Source organism: Homalodisca vitripennis, chromosome X (assembly GCF_021130785.1).
Source record: "Homalodisca vitripennis isolate AUS2020 chromosome X, UT_GWSS_2.1, whole genome shotgun sequence".
NCBI lineage: Eukaryota > Metazoa > Arthropoda > Insecta > Hemiptera > Cicadellidae > Homalodisca > Homalodisca vitripennis.
The window spans coordinates 101,461,390-101,485,650 of record NC_060215.1 but is presented as its reverse complement, the minus strand read 5'-3'; the positions used below and the strand labels follow the sequence as shown (position 1 = coordinate 101,485,650).

General features: G+C 31.2%; 1 protein-coding gene and 1 long non-coding RNA gene across 2 annotated transcripts in view; one reads left to right on the top strand and one right to left on the bottom strand.

Moving 5' to 3' along the window:
- LOC124369752 (MKI67 FHA domain-interacting nucleolar phosphoprotein-like) overlaps positions 1-4,845 on the top strand; it is a 30,339-nt gene extending 25,494 nt beyond the window's left edge. The window contains exon 5 of the mRNA XM_046827832.1: positions 4,092-4,845. Coding sequence (XP_046683788.1) covers positions 4,092-4,244 — 153 coding nt within the window. The 3' untranslated portion in view covers positions 4,245-4,845. The remainder of the gene's footprint in view (positions 1-4,091) is intronic.
- On the bottom strand, positions 1,491-20,370 carry LOC124369753. The gene is made up of 4 exons (XR_006923078.1): positions 20,305-20,370; positions 17,522-17,685; positions 9,827-10,027; positions 1,491-1,750 (listed from the first exon to the last, which is right to left on the bottom strand). It is a non-coding gene; the product is annotated as an uncharacterized LOC124369753 (long non-coding RNA).
- Positions 20,371-24,261: the final 3,891 nt, after the last annotated feature.

Sequence of the window (24,261 nt, the reverse complement as noted above, 5' to 3'; positions counted from 1 at the left end):
GCAAACACACTTGTGCTTATATTTGCTGATGCCAATTTAAATTAGAATCAAAAGTCAAATCTAAAAATGTTTGAAATATATCTTCTTGTGTCCTATTAGGATCTTCTCTGAAGCTAAATATTATGGTAGTTGTCTTATCACTATTTAGAATCAAGTTGTTGGCAGTGAGCCAGTTCTCTACAAGATTAATGTTCAACTTTAGTCTTCTAAGAATAGTCTTCTAAGAGTTTGTTATAATCTTTATTTGTAGTTACTATAGTGGTATCATCAGCGTATAAAACATTATTCGCAGGTAAATTTACACTCAGACAATTCACTGCAATTAAAAACAGCAAAGGCCCTAGAACAGAGCCCTCTGGGACTCCACAGGTTATTGGTTTACACAGAGATATATCTTTTTCTAATACTACATATTGAGATCTATTTTTTAAGTAAGAGCTAAATAGATCTAAAGCTATCCCCTTAATATTGTAATGTTTTAGTTTTTTAATCAAAATGTTATGAGACTCTCGATCAAAAGCTTTGCTAAAAAAAAAAATGAATGGCAATCAATTTAGTATAATTAAAGAGGTATTTAAGGCAGAGCAACACCTAATAAAAATAATGCATCTTTTGTAGAGGGCCTTGTAAAACAGTTAGGACATTGTATTTATCGCTTTATCCATTTTTTGCAAAGGTAACAATTAATTTTGGCATGATTCCTGTCGCTTGGCCTGGCATAGCAGGCATGTTATTATACTATAGTCGCATAGTACATAGCTCTATAAAATTTCCACTATAACTGAACAAGACATCTGTGTCTGCTTTAACGATAAGAAGGCCAATTTAGACAAGAAGCTAGACTGATTATTTGGGATGAAGCTCCAATGGCTAGTAATTATGCTTTAATGGCTGTAATTAAATTATTTCTCGATTTTGTGAGAAACAGTATTAAATCTTGGAGGAGACTTCAGGCAGGTATTAACAGTGATTCCTCGTGCTTGCAGTCATTCAATTGTACAACACAGTATTATTGGCATCAAATGTTTACATCTTTGGCCAAGCTTCAAATGTACATACCAAAAAATGAATAAAGAGAATGAAAGTTTGCATATGTCTTATTTAATGTTGGAAACAGTGAGTATTCCTCACCAGAAAATTAAACAGCAGAAGTAATTGATTTTAATAATAATTTCAGCTAAAGTGATAATATCTGATATTTCGTGGATGAAAAATTACTTTGAAAGATGGCATTTAGAAATTTTCTAATATTGTAATTCTTGCACCAACAAACAAGCATTGTAACGATATTAACTTCAAATTAATTGATTTACTACCTGGACAACATACAGAATATATAAGTATAAATAACTTGGTTTGTGAATATGCAAGGGAACTAATGTAGTTTCTGACAGTTTGTACCTATGTGGGTTGTTGCCACAGAAATGAAGATTAAACATTGAAGGAATTTGCAGGAATTAAAATATAGCAAATGGTTTGTTAAATGAAACTATTATTTTAACTAATAGTTTAAACACTTTTTTACATTTAGAGATAATAACTACTGGGTAACAATACAGGCTGTTCTTCTGCCAAGGATTGATCGTTCGCCCTGTGATGCTCCACTCTTCTATTTTTGTTTCAAAGATTGCTGTTCCAAGTTTGTTTGCCTTTTTGTATCATCATAAAAAACCACAGGTGGAAATTGTAAGGTCGTCTAGGATTGTACTTATCAGAACTTCAATGAGCCATGGACAATTGTATGTTCCTCCTGAGCATAATCATTTAATAATATTAAAGTAGAAATTTCTCCAAAAACAAAGGTTTATAAAGAAATACTGTTATATTATGTTTCTCTGCTTGTAAAATTATCAATATCTTCCATTTAAATAATAAAGCTATCATGTTTGAAACAAAGGAAATTTTCATCATAGATTGACCAAAATATGAGGAAATATGATTAACAATGTTTACTTTAGCTAGTCCAGTATTGCTCTGTACAAATTTTTAATTATGAATCGATAAGGAAAATGTCAATTTAGACATAGGTTCACCTTTTTGTCTCTTTTTTTCCTTTTCTTGTCTTTACAATTTTGAGCCATGAAAATATATTTAAAAAATACACACAAAAAATAATGTAAATGACTCAGTAGGTCAGTCAGCGGTTATTGGTTGTCAGTTGTAACAAGCGAGCATTGCTGGTTGTAAACTGTGATAAGCAACCATTTGTGATTTAAATTAATATGGAATTTCTTTTTCATAACATGTAAAACTATAGATTTTCTGGAACTAGGCAAGATGTAAAACATTTTTCTGTCACATTTTTCATTGTGAAGTGAACCCTTGCCACATTTCAAAAAATTTGAAATGAAATGAAATATGCCTTTATTCAAGAGGCGGAGTTAGGGCTATTTAGCCCTCTCTACCACTCAACCTCAATTTCAACCTCAACCAAAAATGTAGCCGTGGGGAAAAATATTTTTTATAATTTTAAGTGTTATACAACATTCTACGAGGGGTATCCAAAAAGTAAGTTTCCATTAATTATGAAAAAGTTAAAAAGACTCAAAAAATAACTGAAACATTTATTCAACTTTTTACATCATACCTTATTTTTCTACATAGTTACCATCCCTTTCTAAGCACTCTTGGTATCTAGGAAGTAGTTTTTTTTATTCCAGCATCACAAAATTCACCCGCCAAATTTTTAAGCCAAGTATCCACCTCATTTTGAAGGTCATCGCTGTTGGCAAATCGCCGACCGCCAAGGTGTCTTTTCAGCTCCGGAAACAGATGAAAATCGCTAGGTGCAAGATCTGGTGAGTATGGAGGATGACCAAAAACATCCCACTTAAATTTCCTCAAAAGTTCCATTGTTGCACGAGCAGCGTGTGGTCGGGCGTTATCTTGAATAAGCAGAAACGTGCGCGACAAAAGTCCGCGCCGTTTATTCTGTATTGCCCGCCGAAGTCTGGTGAGAACTTCACAATACCTTTCTGCATTTATGGTTTCGCCACGAGGAAGATAGTCAATCAATAACACTCCACGGCAGTCCCAAAAAACTGTAGCCATTACCTTTTCTGCCGACTCAAAAACTTTGGCTTTTTGAGGAGCTGCCTCCTTTTTTTGCCACACCATACTCTGGCGTTTGGTCTCTGGAGTTGAGTGGTGAATCCAATGTTTCATCACCAGTGACTATTCTACTGAAAAGGTTATCATCTTCATCGTCAAACAATCGCAAGAAAGACTGGGCAGCAGCCATTCGTTGTTGTTTATGGGCATTGCTCAATAAGTGAGGCACCCATCTTGCACACACTTTTGCAAGCTGAAGATCTTCTGTCATGATATTGTGCACAGATGACCGGCTAACTTCAACGCTTGACGGCAGTTTATCCATAATTTCATCGAGAGTCACTCGCTTATCATTGTCAATAACTGCTCGTACAGCATTAATGACGTCAGGTTGCCGAGAATTGGCCGGTCGGCCACCACGCTCATCGTCATGAACATTTTCTCTTCCTTCCAAAAACATTGCACGCCAACGACGGACCATCTGAACGGACATAACATGTTCACCATACACTTGACACAACTGACGATGAATTTCAACGGCAGTTTCGTTTTTGGCGGTCAAGAAACGAATAACACTATGGACTTCGCAACTGGCGGCAGAACGCAGTGGAATCTCCATGATGTTTGGGCAGCAACTGACTGAGAAGCGTGACAATGGGCCAGTGACCGGCGCACCTGTTGCCAACCGAACCGCGCTACATATCCCCGCCCACAGCTGCACGCTGTGTTACGTACACGTCTTTTTACAGAACAGGGAAACTTACTTTTTGGATACCCCTCGTGTTGTCTACATGTTCTTCTGAAAATGTAGACATCTTGTAAAGAAATATGTGTGTTCTCAAATATTTTTAAAGTATGTACTCATAACACTAAAAATAAGGCTGGTATTTAAGGTACTTTCAATTGGCACTTTAAGGATTACTTAATACAAATTTGAAATTAAGGAAGATAATTTATGAGGTAATTTGCTGTAAAAATTCTTCTAAGAACTCTGACCTCTTGTTTTTTTATTTGTAACAAGAACATTTTTTCACTTTCAGGTCCAAAAAGCGAACATTGAGTCTTTGTTGTTAAAAGAAAAGAACAGTGGAAATGAAAAAGGCAAGAAAGAAAAAAGAAAAAAAGAAGAAAAGATAAAGAAGCCCCCCAAGAATAAGAAAGCGTCTTCTGTGGAAGATGAAAATGATTCATAGGCTGATTTTAAGTAGAATTAGCCTCATGAAATATATTGGATATTACTTTTCCCAACCTTATAGTTTTACTCATTTTAGTAAAATTCGTAAATTGTTTGTTTAAAGTTTCTTATTAACAATGGGAGGATTGTGAAGTAAATGGGATTTTTCTGGACATTTGTTCAGTGATATAAAAAATCAGTAACACTACGTTTTGAGATCTGCAATCTGAGATCTTCAAGTGGTTGGTCAGCGTGTTTAGTTTTATTATTTGTTTAATTTAACATAGTTTGTAATTAATTATATGTTAGTTTAGTTATTTAGTGTTACTTGAAGAATAGATCAGATTACAGATCTCAAAACCTAGTGTTACTGATTTTTTGTATCACTGAATGCTGGAAAATGTCCGGAGAAATCCTGTTTTTTTTTAATTCTTAATGTTGGGAAGGATAATAACTGAATATTTCAACAGATTTACAGGGGTTTTCTTGAATTTGCACTCTCTTCCAAAGTGTGAAAATTTAAGAAAACCCCTGTAACTTTAATTCAATGTTCTTAATTTTGATTTATAATATTGTGGTTTTAAACATTTTGTAAATAAAATATTTGTTATATGAAATAATTCTGATTATTTATTAGTACAGAGTAACATGGAAAACGGATGGTTAACAATAGTAGCACATCACTATACTTTGCTTTATATTGATCATATCATACATACTAAGTCTATTTACATTAAGATATGCTCACAAATAAATATCATTCACACATGAAAAAAATCAGGAGAGTATGACAGGAGGAATCTTAGGAGAGAAGGGTCATGGCCATTACACTCTAGTTTCAGAGTAAAAAATTTGTCAGTGAACAATATAGTTAATCGTAGTTTAACCCTTTTAGTGCTACAGCGTCTACGTCATAGACGTAGCGTATTTTAATATATATTGGTTCAGTTTATGCAATTTACTGGCTGCAAACGATGACAGTTCATCCAAAAGCCATAGAGTAACGATATTTGTATATTTGATTGCCAACGACCAGCTGTTTATATGTCTTTGACGTGAAATAAAAAGAAGGTCAGTTCGGATGGTTACTTACGAGCGAACTAATGCTGTGCTTTGTTTACTCTGTTTTATCTTATTTTATCCATTAAATTGTGTTATAATTGTGAAATACTACTTCATTAGTATGCCAAATCATTGCATTACTTCATTTTTCATTTGTTTTCCATGTGTATTACATTTTACTAAGTTACAAACTATGTCTAGTAAGAACACCAAATTACATCACCTTTTTTATAGTTTTATTACTGAATAAAACAATATTTAGGTAAAAAAATGTTAACTGTGCTTGAATTTCTTTTTTTATAAATAATAGTAAAGTTAGTAAAGTATTTATGCTAATAATAGTAAGTGTATTACTTTTTCTCTTGAGCGTTTCAAACATTACATGTAGGGCAAAATTTGGCGCGGACAACATATTTTATTTTTCATCCACACTTCTTATTTGTTGTGTAAAAATAAAATAAAATATATAGAATTTGTTTAGTTTTAGTTGCTCTTTCCGATGGTAGCATCAGAAAAATATAAAAATATAAAATTGTTTACATACTAAAATTGTATGCCAAAGTGAATACGAAAAAAAAACTATAAAAAAATTTACAAAAGTATTTTTTGTATTTATTTCTGTTTATTGGTTATTTATCTTCAATACAAAAAAAAGTAACAAGATATGACTTCAAATAAGGAAATAGTAAGGAATTTACTAAAAGTCTGCATTTATGCACTAAAATGCTTAGCACTCCTTAGCACTAAAAGGGTTAATATAAGTATACCATTTTTTGTTAATGGTAAGTTTAACACTTTCCATTTAAAATTTATATGGTTTGCAATAAACTCTTGAAGCTCTATAATTTGCCTCATTGCAATTTGTTTTTGTATTAAGTCATCAGTTCTTCCAGTGTGTTTCTTTATGTCCATGTACTTTAGATGTGGTCACAAATAAATATCAGTCAAATGCCTCCCCTCCTGCCCGCCAACAAGTATATTTGTTAACAAAACATCCGTTTCCCATTTAACACTCTGTATTTCACCCTAGCATTACAAACATACCATTTGGTTACCATCATATATGCGATCAGATTTTGATGTCAACATTTATATGCCTTTTAAGTGTACTGAAAAGCAATCCAAATGCTCTACTGTTTCTGACAAAACACAATCTTATGTATGTTTTTAACTTTTGCCATTTTAAAACAATTGAACAAAAGGAAACTTGGGGAACAAAACTTTTAATAATGAGAACTACTTTATATTTCAATCACATTTACTATTTTTTGAAGTGAAAACTTCTTTAGGCGCGTTGAGCGTTTTGGTAGAGGGTAAAATCCTCGGTTCGCGTCACCGACATGCTAATGATACTAACCTGCATGAAAAAGTCAGTCTCGCTGTGTTAAAACTGTCCCGGCGGAGTATGAAAACAGACTGCGAAAATCAGTGACCTTTACGGCTTCCTCTCGCGATTTAAAAGTGAAGCTAATGTCGTACAATTCTGTAAGATGCGTCAAATTAAAGCTCTTAATATTGGCAATCTATTGGTTACATTTTTAAATATTAAAAAAATTTCGAAATAATTTTTATTATTGTTTACATTTTACATAGCGTTTACAATTACAAGAAAAAAGTAGTAAGCGAGGATTTTTTTTATTTTTTGGTCAGACAAAATTTGTCAGCGAGAAAGTTGTGTGAAAATAGATGAATATTTTTTTTGTAATTTATCATTTTTTTATTGGAAGTTTAGTTTAGCCTGTAGTAGCGTATGAAGTGATGAGTGAACGTTTCTGCCGGAACTGTAGTTGGCGCATTGGCTCACTGATACCGTATTAACTCAATAAATTAGTTTATTGTGCAATAAAAATACCTTTACGAAAGAACCAAGTTAATTTAACTAATTTATTAGTTTTAAAAATATTGTGGGTTTAATTGTTATTGCAATTATATACTTTATCCGTAGCAATAACTGTATTATTTACAACGGTGTTCAACTCACTGTTGTTCACTCGGTGTTTACTCACTTGTATTCTATGTTTAACTAACTATTAATATTGAGCAATTACAACAAGTATAATGATTGCATTGAACTTTTTATTAAGATATTGTTAAGATAATTGTATATTAATTATTTTTTCAACCACTTTGTATTTATATTTTGTTCATGATTTGTTTAACCCATCATATGTAACTAATAAATAAAACATAAAAAATTTCATATAATTTTTGCATATAGTTTTAATTTCTCTCAACTTAATAGTTCCGTTTTCACTTCTATCGGCAGTCCCACGACTGCTACTCTTTTTTTTTTTTTTTTTTTTTATCCGGGAAGTGTATGTCGTCACTGTTTGTGATTTGTAAAGTTCCAACATCATAACAAATGAGACCTGTAGTAACCACTTAAATTATCTTTAAAAGGCTTATTGCTAGTCAAATACTGTGTTAGGGTATATCTTGAAATCCAATACTTTGAATATACAGACAGGTGATTGAAAAGTAAGTTAACCTCCTCTTAACTTTTTTGTTATTTCAGATATATATCATCTGTTTGCGGCAATCTTACTAGCTACAAAGGGCTACACTAATAATGATAGTTTTTCAAATCAGTGTAAAGAGGGGTGGGGGGGGTAACTCAAAATTTTCAAATAGCAGTTATAGTCTTGTAACATATAATTTTAAAGGTCTTGATTAGTCAATAAAAAATACACTTAAAGAATTGAAATTGGTCCACTTTACATGAAATGGCAGGCCCAAATGTATAATGTTGAAAAGTAATTTAGTCATCAATTGTATATCTTGCTGCAATCTTTCAGAATATTTTGATTCTTTCTAGAATAGGGGTTACTGAATTACACATTAAAACATTAAGTTTGGGGTGTTATCCTAATAATAATGTACCTACGTCATACTCTGAATTAAAAACTACAACTAAACTCAGTAGCCTATATGGTAACCGAATAAGTCAGACCTTTCAAGGGAACTGTTTGAAACTAGGGAAAATGATTGGATAAAAGCATTGTATAAGTTAAGAATCAGATAAACAAGAGTGTATTAGTTTTTCCAACTACTCCATCCCTACACATAAGGCACATAAATTTTGAGTTTAGTTCCAGTTCACTTTCCTTTTAATGACGCTGTCTCAGACTTGTGGAATCTTCAGTCATGTTCACCTGAAGAGATCCAAATTTATAGGTGTCAAGTCCAAATTTATAGGTGTCTCTGATGTCGAAACGATGTAAATGTTTCTTTTTGAGCTTTTTTGTCGTCAACTCTTTGGATCTCTTCAGACGAACATGACTGCAGATTCCAGGAGTTAGGTCTGAGAAAGCGTCACATACCAGATACTGTAATTAAAAGGAAGGTGAACTGGAGCTTAAATCAAAATTCTACTCCCTCCCCAATATGGCAATACTTATCTGTAATTGCTCAAATAAGTTTTGTCTTAAATGATTTTTAATTATTTATTAAATTAGGTATTAATTTCTTACGTTATGAATCACAATAATGCTCAGTTACGTTTGGGACTGCTATTTCTTTTTGAGTGGTTTGATTTCATTTATTTGTGTATTTTTTATTGACTAACCAAGACCTTTAAATTAATATGTTACTAGACTATAAGTGCTATTTGACAATTTTTAATTACATATATACTAAGAGCTATATAGGCTATAGTAGCTTTTTTATTGTTATTAGTAAAAAGGTCTGTGTTTACTACAAGTTCAAATTTCAGAAACTTCTTCAAACTGTTTTGTATCATAAAAAACCATTTAGGAAGTTTCTACTAATCAACAAGAAAAGTTATAAAAACACATAATAATAAACAGAAGAATAATTAAGTTTAAATTATCTAGGAACAAAAAAATAAATCAAACATTTCCACTCTGTGTTCTTCCACTAAATATAAAAAAAAAGAATTACTTGAAAAAACTTATTTTAACATTACAAATTCCTGTTTTTACTTTAAATTGTTACAATTTGGTTATTTTGAATTGTGTGTTAAGTAAATTTTTTGTAAAATGTAGATACGTTTTTGTAACACTATTTTTGTTCAAATTCATTTTTCACAAAACTACTATAAGCATAAACAATTTTTGAAAACCTAGCAATCAAAAACTTCATTCTTTGATTTTTTACTAGAAAAACATAACACTTGTGTGAATGTTAAACTTAGCTACAGTTCACCTTCCTCTTACTGCAGCGTTTGAAATCTGAAGCTGTTACAGACTTTACACCAGGAATCTGAAATTGTGTTGTCTGAAGAGATGCAAAAAAAGTCAGTGATAAAGAAGCTCAAAACAAACTCTTTATATCGTTTCGACATCAGAGCCACCTAGATTATAAAGTATGTTTTAATCTGAGTGAAGAGGTTACATTCTCATTGTCTCATCAGGTGCACAATTGAGTTTCTGCACTACAATGTTTCTGACACAATTTAAATGCACAGTGGAGCAACCAAAGGTGAACTGGAGCTAAACTCAACATTCACATTGAATCTACCCTTCTCGCCACAACTACGTTATATGTAGAAAACTCGAAAACACATGTTTGGTGACTTACGGGTATTTATGAAGCTTCCTGTTTTATCTCAATGTGCTCCAAAGTTAGCACAGTGGCGAACATTAAATCTCACTGAGTTAATGTTTTTTTTACCAATAGCGCCGGCAAGGCTGGACCAGCACATCAATGTATTGTTTCACCAAGAGGCCGACCCGCCTACTGTGTAGCTGCCGTTTGTTAAGTCATAGACGGAATATTTCGCTGAAACGAATACAAATCAATCTTAACCTGTACTTCGATCCATTACACAAACAAAATACTCTATTTTAAGGCAACGAATTACTATCAAACACTGAAAAAAGTGATTTCCAGATTATTTGTGTGTTTATTGCCACGATCACCAACTGTGTGATTGTTGTCTGATGCTAGTGTTCACTTAAATCAACGCTTCTGTAATTTTGATTTAATTTTTCTTTGGAAACAGGGATTGCTTTGTTTTATTTGTGGGATATACAAGGTCTGTTATGGGACTGGTTCACTGTACTCTCAACGGAGCGGTGGAGGGGGGTCTAACCGGTCGGCCTCTGTAGAGGGGTCTCTCACCACTCAGGTGCACTTTAATTCAGTTGCCTGTAGGCATGCGTAGAGACAGGAGGTGGATTTTTTGACATGTGATTTTTTATAGTGTTATCATGCAAGCATGGAGTGTGTTAAGTTTTGCTCAAAACTCTGGAAATCCACGTCAGAGTCCCTTGAACTCATTAAACAGGCTTAAATGGATGATGCCTTAAGCCGTACAAGAGTTTTGAGTGCCACAAAATGTTAAAGGAAGGCCAGGAGCTTGTCGAAGATGATGCCCGACAGTTTTGGACTCTGACAGACGTTTAACTATCTCCCTTAGAGACCGACCTTTCAGTCGGAACCGACCACACCATTCTAAAAGACAAGTTCTCAACAGTATTCCGGAAACCACCAACTTCCAGCAAGCATTTGACAAGTGGCAAACATGCCGAAATAAGTGTATCGATCAAGGATGAATGTATTTTGAAGATTATTAAGTAATTGTAATGATACCTGCAATAAATTTTGATTTTTGGAATCAGTCCCGATACTTATTAAATAGACCCTGTACTATTGTGTAAGTGATGGTTTTTGGAATAGGAATAGGATTATTTGGATCAGGAGGAAATAGGAGTGGCCTTAGAAAAATATACAGGTGACAATGTAAGTAGTTTTAGTGATTTTTATGATGCTGCAGATGATTTTTTTATTTAATGATGGAAACTTGATGATGAAAACAATATTACTGATCCTCAGTACACTAATTTAGATGGAAACTTGCCATCAACTAGTTCTAATAGGCCTATGACTTAAAGAATTGCACATTCAACTCTACCTAGGACTGATACTTCTAATCAAAGTGTAAATGGAAGTAGACCAACAGATATGCTAGTAAAGATAAGAGAGTGCACTCTTTTACAAGAGAAATCCATTTGGTGTAGTTAGGTGCCTGTAACACTTGCAAAATTCAAGGCACTTATTGGTGTTATATTGGCCATGTGATTGCAAAATAAACCAGAAATGCAGACTTTTTTCTGAGGAATGGCTTTACAAACAACCATTTTTTAAGGATGTGTTTGTAGCAGATCTTTCCTTCGTTATATACATCTCAATCCACCTCCTCAAACTGCTGAGAGAATGGAGTCTAGACTATCAAAAATAAAAACACGTGTATTTATAAGATAAATTTAAGGAAAATTTATTCCATTGCAAAAAGAAATCTATGATGAGTCTACAGTTGGGCTTTTGGGGGGTAAGTATCTTTCATGACCTATAACCCAACCAAACCAAGTAAATGGGGGCTTAGAATATTTGTTTTAGCAGAGTGAAGCACTGCTTATGTATCTATAATTAAAGCTTACTATGAATCAAATACTAACAACTCTGATTTGGTCCAACCTATATAACGGGTACAGTTATGATCAACTGATACATCTACCACCAGAAATGAAATACAAAGAAACTCAGACTGAAACAACATGAATAGCTAGAATTTTGTCTGGATAATAGGCTCATTGTATTTGCCTGGAAAGTCAAGAGAAATGTCTCCATGCTGATTTTTTTCAATGGTCCCAGAGGAACAACAGTTGAAGGATTAATAGATGAGGTATTAAAGGAACCATTGTCAAACCAACCATTATTGAAAAATAAACAGAAAACCTGGGAGTTGTGGCTATTGAAGATTGCTACAAGATCTCGTACGACTTTGACAGAAAATCAGTTAAGTGGTGGCGAAAGTAGTTTTCCTGACTTACGTTACCACCACGTAGTTGAATGTGGTGTATGTAATTCTTTTTTACTTTTAATTAAATAAGACAAAGGAGCCTAACCCTATGAGACAGAAAATATTCAGCAAGCAACTAATACTTCAATTCATAGGGGATACTAGAAATTTGGAGGAACAGAAAAACTGGTAGATATTTATCATCAGACCATGAAGAATGCATAGACAAATTTATTTTATACTCCATTCAAGAACTGAAATTATATTTATATGCATGTATACCATCAATATATGTTGTACCTTGAAAGAAACATGTAAAACATTTTAGACATGGCCTGCAACTTAAAAAAAAATAAAAGTTTTACAACTTTACACTTTTTATTTAATTTTGGTTATAAAAAATTTTATAAATGCGTACAAATGATTCAGATCAGGAGTTTTATATGAGTCACTAAATAACCTTTAAAAATGAAGGTGTGAAACTCATGAAAATATATAACAAGAAACGCTTAAAACACCAAACCCACAAGCGGTAAATTGGTTAGGCTGACAACTGTTGTTGAAAATAATTCGAGGGGTAAGGGTGTTTTCACACACACTGGTAAAACCGGACCCGGTTCTGATACTGGGAGCAATTTTATTGGTATTATAGTTCACACTAAATCTAGTCCAGCAAATTTATTGCCTCAGTATCCGGTGATCAGGAATGCAGTCTGGCAGTATCTAAACCTGCTGGGCCGGCAGCCGAGGCTGATGCTTTCTTGTGTGCATGTTCACACAGGCTCCAATTCACCAGAAACGGCGTCGGTGGAGGAGGCTTGTTTTCTTCAGTATTGACAGTGTCTCTGCAGTGGATAATCATAGTAAAATTTAGATACGATATGTGTTGTTTATGGGACAAGTACAGTGACGTTTCATGTTGATAATAATTACAAAATATATTATTGTCAACTCTTAATTTATCAAAAAGAGTGTAGTTTTTAGATAACCTGCCATGTAAACCAAATTTAAAAAAGGATGAATCCAGTAAACTTTATTTTGTCTTTAGTACCTTCTTCTCAAATAAAAGAGCAAGCAAGATACCGCAGGTTAAATCTATGACATACCCTTACTTCACACAAGCAGCAAGCAGACTGGACTATTCAGAGAGTAGAATCATCTGGCTCCTGTTATGCCGGTGTGTGTGAAAATGCCCTAAGGTTTAAAGAAAAGGTCGATCCCCATTTAAGCCTCATTTTGCCTGTCCACAAGGGTCACTCACCTGTCCAAGAATCTTATAATATTATGTTTTGACTTTGCCTAAAGTTAACACAGTATTGGTAAACAAGTGCCAGATTTCATGCTATATTATGGTTCTATTGTTATTTATTTTAGTATAGAAACATTTTGCGTATAGTTTTAAGTCAGACTAGTAAGTTATTATCACTCTCTTATATTTAGACAAATTAAAATAAAATTACTGAACTGTACAGTAACAGAAAGTTGTACATTAAAAAATTATATAAAATTGAAGATAATTTTAATTATCTTCAAATAAAAATAAAATGTGTGTGAAATAAAATGTTGCGATTTCTATACAAAAATAAACTGGTAATATGTAAAATATCCACTTTTTATAACCAAAGTAAATAATTTGTGTTTGTATATAAAACATATTTCTTTAAAATGTCATATTCATAGAGATGACATAGTATCTTCATTGCTCATTTCATTATCTAAAAATCATTCCTCATACATTGAAATTAAAAAAGAATTATTGGTCAAGTTTACTACCTTGCATTTTGATATTTTAAATTAAAATTTGTTCATAGAGGTCATATGGAAAAATATCATGGACTTAATTGGGTTAATGTGAAAAGCTAACTTAAATTGTAACAGTAATGTAATAAAAAATTATTGTTTGTGAATGGACTATTGCGTGATACCGTTCTTAATTAAATAAGCACAGGGTGACCTGCTTTGAAATGGGTGCAGTGACTCTAGCTGGTAGAGTAAACAGTGGTTTGCAAATACATTGCCAAATACGCACCCAGCCAACATAACACAACTGGCTGTTGGACCTACATAACACAGCCTGTACCTCTATAATACTACGCCATTCCAGATTGCTTGACCATTTACTTGTAGCACTCTTAGCTCTGTAAGTTATTCAATTACAAATTGTTTAATAATATTCAATGAACGCTATTTTGTTTATTGCTCAGCTAATCAAGAATAATAGGGATTTTCTGTATAAAAAAAGACTTGGATTAATGAACTCAAAAATGTTTTTTTCATTGCAAAAAATATAAAGAAATGTTTGAAGTGTATACAGATTTTGTATATAACATAAACTGACATGTAATATACTATGATCTTTTATCAACAAATTCATAATTTTTTGAGTATGTGGGGAACACATTTCTAAATTAAAACAAGACAGGTTTAGTAAGAACTAAAAAAATCAACCAAACAAACAATTTAACTGGTACCCAATATTTACGAAAAGGATAATAAACTTGTAAAATAGTTATTAGCATAAGTCTTAGTCATTGACCATAGCTAGTTACCTCATCATAAACTGGTTACACTATGTCCCTGTCTACAATATATTACGATGAATAAAATTACTGTTGTGTTTACATTCCATAAGTTTATCAGTGGTGGGGCACTCTGGAATTATTTTAGAAATATGTTCTAGTTGTAATAAAAATTCCTGATCTTGTATATGAAAGATATATCAACCAAACAGGCAATTTATAATCCCAGATTTAAATTGACATCAATTTGTTTTTATATCTTAAAGGCATATTAACAAGAAATTGTTAACTCAAATTAACAGTATGCTTTGACTGTACTTTCGTCTGTATTAGTGAAATAAATTCCATTATTGGCAGCTCTGGATCATTTTTACTTAATATGTAAAAAACAATGACATTTAGCAATAATATTATAAATAATGATTTATAACTAACTAACTAAGAAATACTGTACCACAATTCATTTGCAACAAAATTTTAACTTAAACTGCTCTTAGTAAATGTTATACATTAGACATAATATATTATCTTGTATTAACCTTTTGTGTTCTCCTCATATCCTGGACATTATTTATGTATTTGGACAAATTTAAGACTTTTTTTAAATATGAACACTTTAAGAATAACTAAATGTTTTACACAGAGGAAACTTTATTAGTTCTTACTTAACTTAGCATTTACAAAATGCACTTTATTTTAAGTGACTACCCGACTAGTTGTGAGTCAGTAAGTACAATTAGTTTATAGTTGAAAATCTGTGCAGAGATTCCTGTGAATGTTTGCAGGGCGGAAGACAAGGAAGTTTGCGTTGGGAAGGTTGATAATTATTTGATTGCAGCAGTCTTGTGACCACTGGGCTAAATATAGAGAGGACGTAAGTCCAAGAATAGACTGGCAGGGTTTGCTGTGAGCAGACTCTGCTGTAGGAAGTAGAATGGCAATAGGAAGCTTAAGTTGTAGCCATATGCAAGCATAACATCTTTATTCACTGCATAAACATCAGCACATTTAGTTTTAATTAAATTACGTATATATACATTTATATGTATTATTTACCAATACCTTTGAAAAGAAAATTATTGTACTTTTCTTAAATATTGTTTAGCACCAGTGTGAAATTGTTCTTTTCTTTGATAATTTTGGGAATAAAGCTGAAGACTTTACTTCAATACTAAAGTTTTCTTAACTGTTTCTAGGTGAAATATTTCACATTAATGATTTTGATAATAGTGTTTTACTTGGTTTTGGTGAGGTCTAATGACACAAATCCTGTGATTAATGTTTATGTTAGATGGAAGATTGAAAACATTTGCAGAGTTATATACAAGAGAAAAGCACTTCATATTAAACCAAATTCAAAATTTTGAAGTATCTAATGTGAATTGATATGAATAATCTAATATTATTTGATAAAATTGTGTTGTCTCAGAATAAATATTATTATGAAATCTTAAAAAACTGTAATGTTGTGTTTTGTTGAGCTGTACTAAGCCTACCAGTGATTTCCCTGTGCCCTGGAATTGAAATCACTTTATTAATAAGACCTTTTTCACTTTTAATTTACTTCCTTTTGACCAGTCTACTCCAGAGAGATCAATTTATTATGAATACATTTTTCATTTACAGATGAAAACATTGGTTCTCAAACGTTTGGTAGCTGTTTAGTTAATTTGGTGTTAAAACTACATAGTTACTTTGTTATTGTTTACATGCGAGTTAAAAATCAACATTTGAATAAAGACACTGTGAATTGAACATTTGGAAACTAATATTTTTTAATAGCTTTGTAATTTGACCCATTACAGCTTTTGAGTTCCAGTACTTTTAGTGAATCAGCCAATGAGTCATTGATGTCTTGTAATTTCATAGTAGAAGCCTGAAATAGAGCTCCTACATACTACATTGGTAAGCGTTAGTATTTTGTCATCTGTTTATTTTTACTTTCTTCTCAATACATAGTCTAGAACAGGAGAAATAATTGTGATGACCCAAAATTAAAATGAGTTTTTCAGTGAAAACATACACTTCACTCAAATTAAAAAGTTATTTTCATAATAAAATGTTATTATTTTAAATTGTTTAATAAAGAAATGTCAAAACCTAAATATTATATAATATTATTGTGATAATTTTGATTACGTTTTTGCTATTTATAGCCCAATTTCTGGCAAACAAACTTACCTTAACTGCACCTCTAAAAATTCTTGATGCAAAATAAAAGAATTCATTTAAATTTCATGCAAAATGCAAATGTAAGCTTTATATAGCTACAAAATTTGTCTGATTTTGTAGAAATGTACCATTGCAAGTTTAATTTTGAAATGTCTCTTGGAAAGATTTTAATTTTTTAGAGTTTAAAATATTGTAAACTATAAGTTTTAACCCCAAATGTATGATTTTGAAGTAAAATCAACATTTATTTTTTTAAATGCTTAGTGGTATTGGTTGAATTTACTGGAGTTAATATTGGTGCATTATCATTTGTGGCCAAAGTATTATGGACCATTTATATGTATACATTGTTTTTTACAATTGATTTAATATATTTAACAATACATACTTCAGTCCTGTAAAATCCATTTGGGAGTATGGGTTGACTTACAATAACCAGGCGTTTTCAGTTAAATAACATACCATTAATCTTGTGTTTACAAATTATCACCTGGCAAAGAAATCAAGGCAAGTACACACAAAATTGCAAGGTACAAATGTGGAGAAAATTGATATAGATAATCAGATGTAGATAAAGTTATCTTTTTCGTAAATGTAAATTTTGTACCAATGTTGGAAATTCTCATTTACTATTTTCTATGCTTTTGTCATTTTCTATAAACAAATTGGTATAATTTTATTTATTGAACAATATAACCTGTGTTAAATAAGTTGCAGTGATAATTGTAGCTTTGTTCTTTGGATATTTATTGTTAGATCTATTACCAGTGGCTAAATCACCTGTTTGTAAACACAAGGCGGTTTGTTGTTTCACTTTGAACAGGAAGCATATGTTTTACTCTCTCGGTTTCACCACTTCACTCCCAGATCTCTCCCAGAATAGTTTCAGGGGCCAACGGGCACAGAATTATAGGAAGCTAAACGTTTGCAGCTTGCTGACCAGTCTTGAGACAAACAATTAATACACAACACAGAAGAATAGGAAAAAACTACTTACATTTCTAACTACTATTGCTAATCTGGTAGAAAATCTTTTGTGTATTCTAAAACATAATTTGTAATATAACATCCGGAATTAATGCACTGTTGAACACAAGGGAAAGATAACATTCCATCTTTTTAATTTTTTAAAATAATTAACGTAAAATAAAGATATGTATAGGGAATATTCTGAGATTTCTTAAAATGCTGGTTCTTTTTTTTTTAAAAGTGGAGAATTTGCTCACTCTAAATTTGTTTCAACGAAATCAGATATGAATACAAACAATTACCACAACAGCTATAGTGACATAACAATGGTATAGAACCAAATTATTTTGTCTGAATTCTATGTCAACTTTAATCACTGATTTCCATGTGTTTACTGTTCTAATAAATTTTTGGAAAACATGTCATGTAATTTTAAAACAGTTCCATCGTGCAAATGTTATTTAAATTTAAATTAAAATTTTTAATTCTAATTGAAGAAAAGATTTTTCTTAAATAATATTTAGTAGGAATTAATTGATATAGATTCAAACATTTTATAACCGTAAAATACAGGGTGTTCAGTAAAATCTAGAATGTATGGTACACACATAAGTGAGAAAAAATTTTATATGGATGTCTTAAACCATCTATCTCTTTGTATGTTTTTTTACATAAAAATGTATTATTTGAGAACCACTTACACTAGGATTGTGAAACTTAGTGGTTGTATTATTAACCTTTGATAACACTTTGAGAATAAAATGTGAAAAATATCCTTTCCTGTTTCAAAATGGTAGAGATAAAACATTTTTGTACTGAAATACCTTAAAAATGGCAATGTTTAAGAAAAATATAAAAATATTGTAATATCAATTTAACAAAACCTGATTTTTTAATAAAATAAAAACACATGAATAATGCCATAAAAGGTACAAAACCATGTTTCACATCATTACTCAATATGAAGTGCAATATTTCTATTTGAAGATGTTTGTACTTCGAAGCATAACAACTGATAACACAGCAATTATCTGATTGTAAGTTATAAGCTGCTCATTTATTTCACTACAAATTGTATTTATTTCTAGCATTGATGGTATCTTTTAGTAACTGATAAATACTTAAGCAAAGTGTTTGAGTTGGCCTTCTGTTACCTGAAAAATTTCCTCGTAATGGACATAGTATTCCTTGTAAACTAACAATGTAGACCTAAAGCTCTGGATAGAAAGTAGTAAAAGTCAGATGAATTCTCTGGAGGAAGTCACCCGACTACAGAGAAACAAATTTCAAGAGGATGAGGATGACCCCTGTCTTCCCACATTTATATATACATATAGAAATGGAAAATTTTTATTTTTGAATTCTTATATGAAAATGAGTCCTGCTATTTTGATCTTGTCAGTGGGGGCCTGTTGGACATGAATGTTGCATTTAAAAATATGTGTATTTTCAATAAAAGTTTACATTTAAATTAAATCATTTAATCTGTTCTCAGCCCTGATAAAAATCATAATTTTCAAGAAGAAGAATTTAAAGTTTTGATTTTATTTAATTTAAAGTTTTGATTTTATTTAATTTAAACAGTGTTTTTTTTGTTTCAATTCAAACAAGTTAACACATTTGTAAGTGAAATTTTATTTATCCTACTCTTTCAACTAAAGTATCTAGGGACTGTTATTCAAAAATGTTTTGTTGCCCTTCACCATTTCATTAAGAATAGGGGGAGAGTTTTAAAATAATTTAAAACAAATAGGAAGTTGTCTAATACATTCACTGAATCTAATTTTCAATACAAGGAAATAGCCAGCAGGTTTTATTTTCAGAGTTAGTGTAATATGAATCATTCATTGGACTGAAATATTTCATAAGACCTCACTTCTTTATAATGTGTACAGATTGTTCCAAATTAATTATAAAGATTTTATTTCGTTTTTAGCTAATACAACTGAGCAGAACCAAATTAACTAAAAGGTAATACCCTAAAATGTAGTATTGTAATAAGCAGCATTGTTGGATGGTAGTTTATAAGCCTCAGATTGAGAGATTCTTTCATCAGGTGATATGGCGGTGGAAATTTGTTATTCTTTAAATTTTTACATGTACCTCTCTCCAGATTTTTAAATTCCACATTTAAAGAGCTCATAAAAAGTCTGTAGCTGATCCAGCTATTAAGCTTGGTTGTGAAATTTATATTTTTCAACGTAAGATGGTTTTCTAAAACAATTTTGGGGGTTTATTAAAGTATTAAAACAAGTCTTAACTTCTGGTTAGTACATTTTACCATTTATAGTAACTGAGTAACTTATTCAGATTATTAAACTCTTGTAGACTGAATCAACTTATTTCATTCTAAAAACTGTGTGTTTTTTTTAGTAATGGGATACATGATTTCATAATATTATTTTACTCTTGTTGTCATCCTGTTAAGTTACTCATGCAAAATAATAGTCAATAGTCTCATCCAAAGGAGATGCATAACAAGTGTGCAATCACGAAAGGAGCATGTTTACAACTGTTCCCCCACTCCAGACAAGTTACGACTCTGGAAATAAATCCAGAGGCAGACACTGGACAGAAATATCCTCTATTTTTACCTCTCCAGCTCTCAGTACAACCGAAGTCTACCTCCCGTGAAGATGCAATCGTAAGTTGTCACTACTGATTGAACTTCGCAGCTTCAATCTGAGTCGACTTCTCTATTTATATCTTCCGCTGGCAACGGTTCGCTGACGTGAAAGACAACGCAGTCAGTGACGACCAGCAGACCGAGTTAAGCCGCTTACATTATACAAGTGAGTACTCCTCAAGTGATCTACTGCTCCTCGTATTGCATGAGGTATAACATTAATATTCTATAATTTGTATTTTATAACAAGTTTAGGGTTGATTTTCATAATTTTACAGACATAATGTATTGATGTTTTCATTTGGAGTAAACAGCGATCAGGATAAAGTTTGAAGCCCTGTTTGCCCCTGATAAATAGATAAACTACCTTTATGTTTGTAAAGCTATGGAAAATCATAACTGGGAAATACTCTATTCATCCAAATAAAATTATAAAAATTTTAACGTAATTATAAAACTAAGTGTTTATAAAAAATGTAGAATCATATTCTTCTGATCTGTATATAGGTTTATTATGTTTTTGTATAAAATGTGTTCAAGTCATTAGATATTATATTAAAAGAAGTACCAATAGTTTTGTTTCCAAAATTATGTAACCTTATAAAAAAAGTTAAAATATTTCATAATGATGTAATTTTACTTATTGTGCTCAATTACAAGTTTACCTAAGATAATATGCTACTGGTATGAGTGCAGCAAAATTTGTTATGTTAATATATTTTAAAACTAATACTTTAATGATTATTAAATCTCTAAAAGTCCACATTATACGTGTCCATAAATGAAACACCCCAAAATGCTGCATCTAGTACCCACCATTTGAATCACAGTAACAACAAAATATTCAAAAACAGCTATAAAAATTGGACAATTTTAACTTTGTTGTTACATAATACAAAAAGTGAATGTGTTTAAATACAGATGACATAATGATCCAAAAATAATTGGCAAATCATGTTGTTATGTGTTTTTGGAATTATGCCAAATGCACATTTACCGACAACACAAATGTATAATCACTGCTTCTGCAAACCCATTATTTGCAGTGCTGCAAAAAAATATATTTGTGTGCTTTTCCTAGAAGACAGATAATAATAATAGACTACAAATAATTCTGGCTAAATCATGGGGTCTTAAAACAATATGGTATTTTTATGTATATAACTTTATTAATTACAAATTATGATAGAGGCCTTGTCCTTTTATAAGCAAAATTTACAGATTTAAAAATAAGCATTGAAATAAATAATAAAACAACAATTTGTTAGATAATTGTTTAAAACATTGTTTAAAAATTACATTCTTTACTGTGTATAATAGTATGTCAACCGTTATGATAAATAATCAAATGTAATTATTGGATTAACTTGCCAAACTGTAGTACATATCATTCCATCATGTCATCATTCATTTTAGGTGATTTCACAGGCAAATTTTAAATTTCTAAGTTAAAATCTCTGTTTTAAAAGGAGTTTCTTCTGAAAAGAGACCCTTAATATCCTTTCACTCCTTTCTAAAATTTGTGAAAAATAAATGATACTTTAGTTAAGTATTTTGAATCTAACTACCATTTTATACTTTAGTTAAGTATTTTGAATTTAACTGCCATTTTAAAGAAAGGCATCATAATTTCAATTCAGTCACCATAGCAATTGAAACTATATTGATTCTATATCAATTCCATTGATATAGATAGTAAAGTATTTGGTAAATATATGTGTTTGAATACAGCTTTTCATAGATTTTCTTATAGTCAATAGATTGAAAACTGTTCAATATTACCTATATTACCATGATAGTTTAAGTTCTAACTTAAAATCTAACCCAAACCCAGTTCATCCCATTTCATTCAAATTTAATTACCACCTTAGTTCAATATTCTAAGTTCAATTTTGGAACCAATATTATTTTGTAATCATAAAGAGGGTATTAGAAGAGGGTATTATTAATAAACTTATTTAGTTTATTAATAATACTAAAATTTGTTTTTATATGCAGTGTATGTAAATTTTACAATAAGTAGGTGGAAAAAATGTAAAATGATCACAACAATACACACAAAAGTTTATTAGTATAACCAGTTTATTATAATTTGTAATATCTAATTAAATTCAATAAAAACAGATAATGGTGTTTTAACTAATCTCACTATTATGTACTACCGTGAGTAAAAAAAAATATATTACTGAAGAAAAAACCACAAGAATATTTGAGTTATTTGTACATTGATAGCAGTATCTGGGCAACCATATTGAATGTGATAAATAAAATCATGTCAGGTGCACCAAGTAGGAATATGGAGAACTGATCCCTCAAAATTCAGTTTTAGCTTATAAATATTTTCAGTTAGATAAAACTAAAACAATTTATAATTCCAATAAATTATTGACACATACATATTCTTAATATTTCTTTCTTTCTTTTATTCTTAACTGTGGACATATGCTTTCAATCCCATAATTATTCCCCTCAAAATATATTCCCGGATACACCACAGGATCATATTAGAGAAGTTTTTATAGAACACACTATCAAAACTGAATTTTAGAAAACCTATGATACGGTCCCTACTGCAGTTCACACAATGTTACTGTTCCTTAGCTCACCAGTTCAGACACCAATCCCCTTGGCAGTCTAAGTGTTAGTATAGTATACTATAGGTAGAGAAGTGTTCTGTAGCTAGATAAAACAAAATTATAATAGTCCTTTAAAATTTATATAATTTTTCATTAGATGTTAGAAAGAAAACTGTAAAATAAAATGTGATGATTCAGTATCAAAGTGTTTAAAGACACTTGATTTTAGAGTACGTATATGAACCATCATTGACTATCTAGTTTATATGGTATTGCACAGATTCACATTTCTATCCTAATTTATCAGATCCTTAAAGGTAGAAAAGGGCAAAATAGGAAAGGATATAACATAATATAGCATCTTAGGCTACATTTGTTTTAACTTTACAATTTTATGAATTTGATTTTATAAGAAAAATATAAAAGGTGTTTTTATTATTAAGTAGATTTTCAAATGGTATGTAATGATACTGAAATGTACTCCTTTGGCAAGTCTGTTCTTGTTATTTGAGGATAGTAGTTCAATTCTGAATTAAGCCTGTGTTGTACTGGTTCTTTTGTCCAACTATTACTGGGTCTTGGTTGGTTTAGGAAAGGAAAGCTGGCTAATTCGTTGGAATCGTGTTGGGCCAATGATTTAGCTCGGTTATAACATCATTAATTATGGGGGGGAAATATTTAAACCAGCGCTTCTCGATTTCCACACGATTTTTCTGTTGTAAGAGTGCACAAATCAGTGTCTGTCTGTTCTGTGTGTGTCAAAATTCCGAAAATGATTTTGGGTGAGTACAAAATATCTCTCAGAATTACGTTAAGTAGTTTTCCTGACCTGTACCTAATTTAGGGGTTCTCTTGTTATAGGGAATTTCACGCAGTTATCCAAGACTCAATTGCAGATTTATTAAATCCAGTAAACAGGGAGGCCGTTAGTAAAAAGAAAATTTTCATGTAGTATACTTGTTTTTTCCTGTTTGAACAAAGGATTAATTTCATCTCTAGAATAGTTAGGATTTGAACTCTTTGTAACTAATTTGGGTAATTTTGCAAATTTAGAGTTAACTTAGTAGCAAGTTGCATTTAAATTTTTTAAAATTAACTGGAACATCACGTGGACTGGACAAAATCCCACAAGTTTGAGTTTAGAATGAGATGCACAACAGAACTTTGAGAATAAATCAATTTGATTGATTATTAGATTTTATGAAGAGAAGAAGCTTTAATTTCATTTGATTTATATTAGTTTTTATTTGAGAAGCCAATTTTATTTTTATCGAGAATAGAGCATTTTATTTTAGTTTAATTTGTATATTAATATTCTTACCAAAAGAATTTTTGAATAAGACAATTTA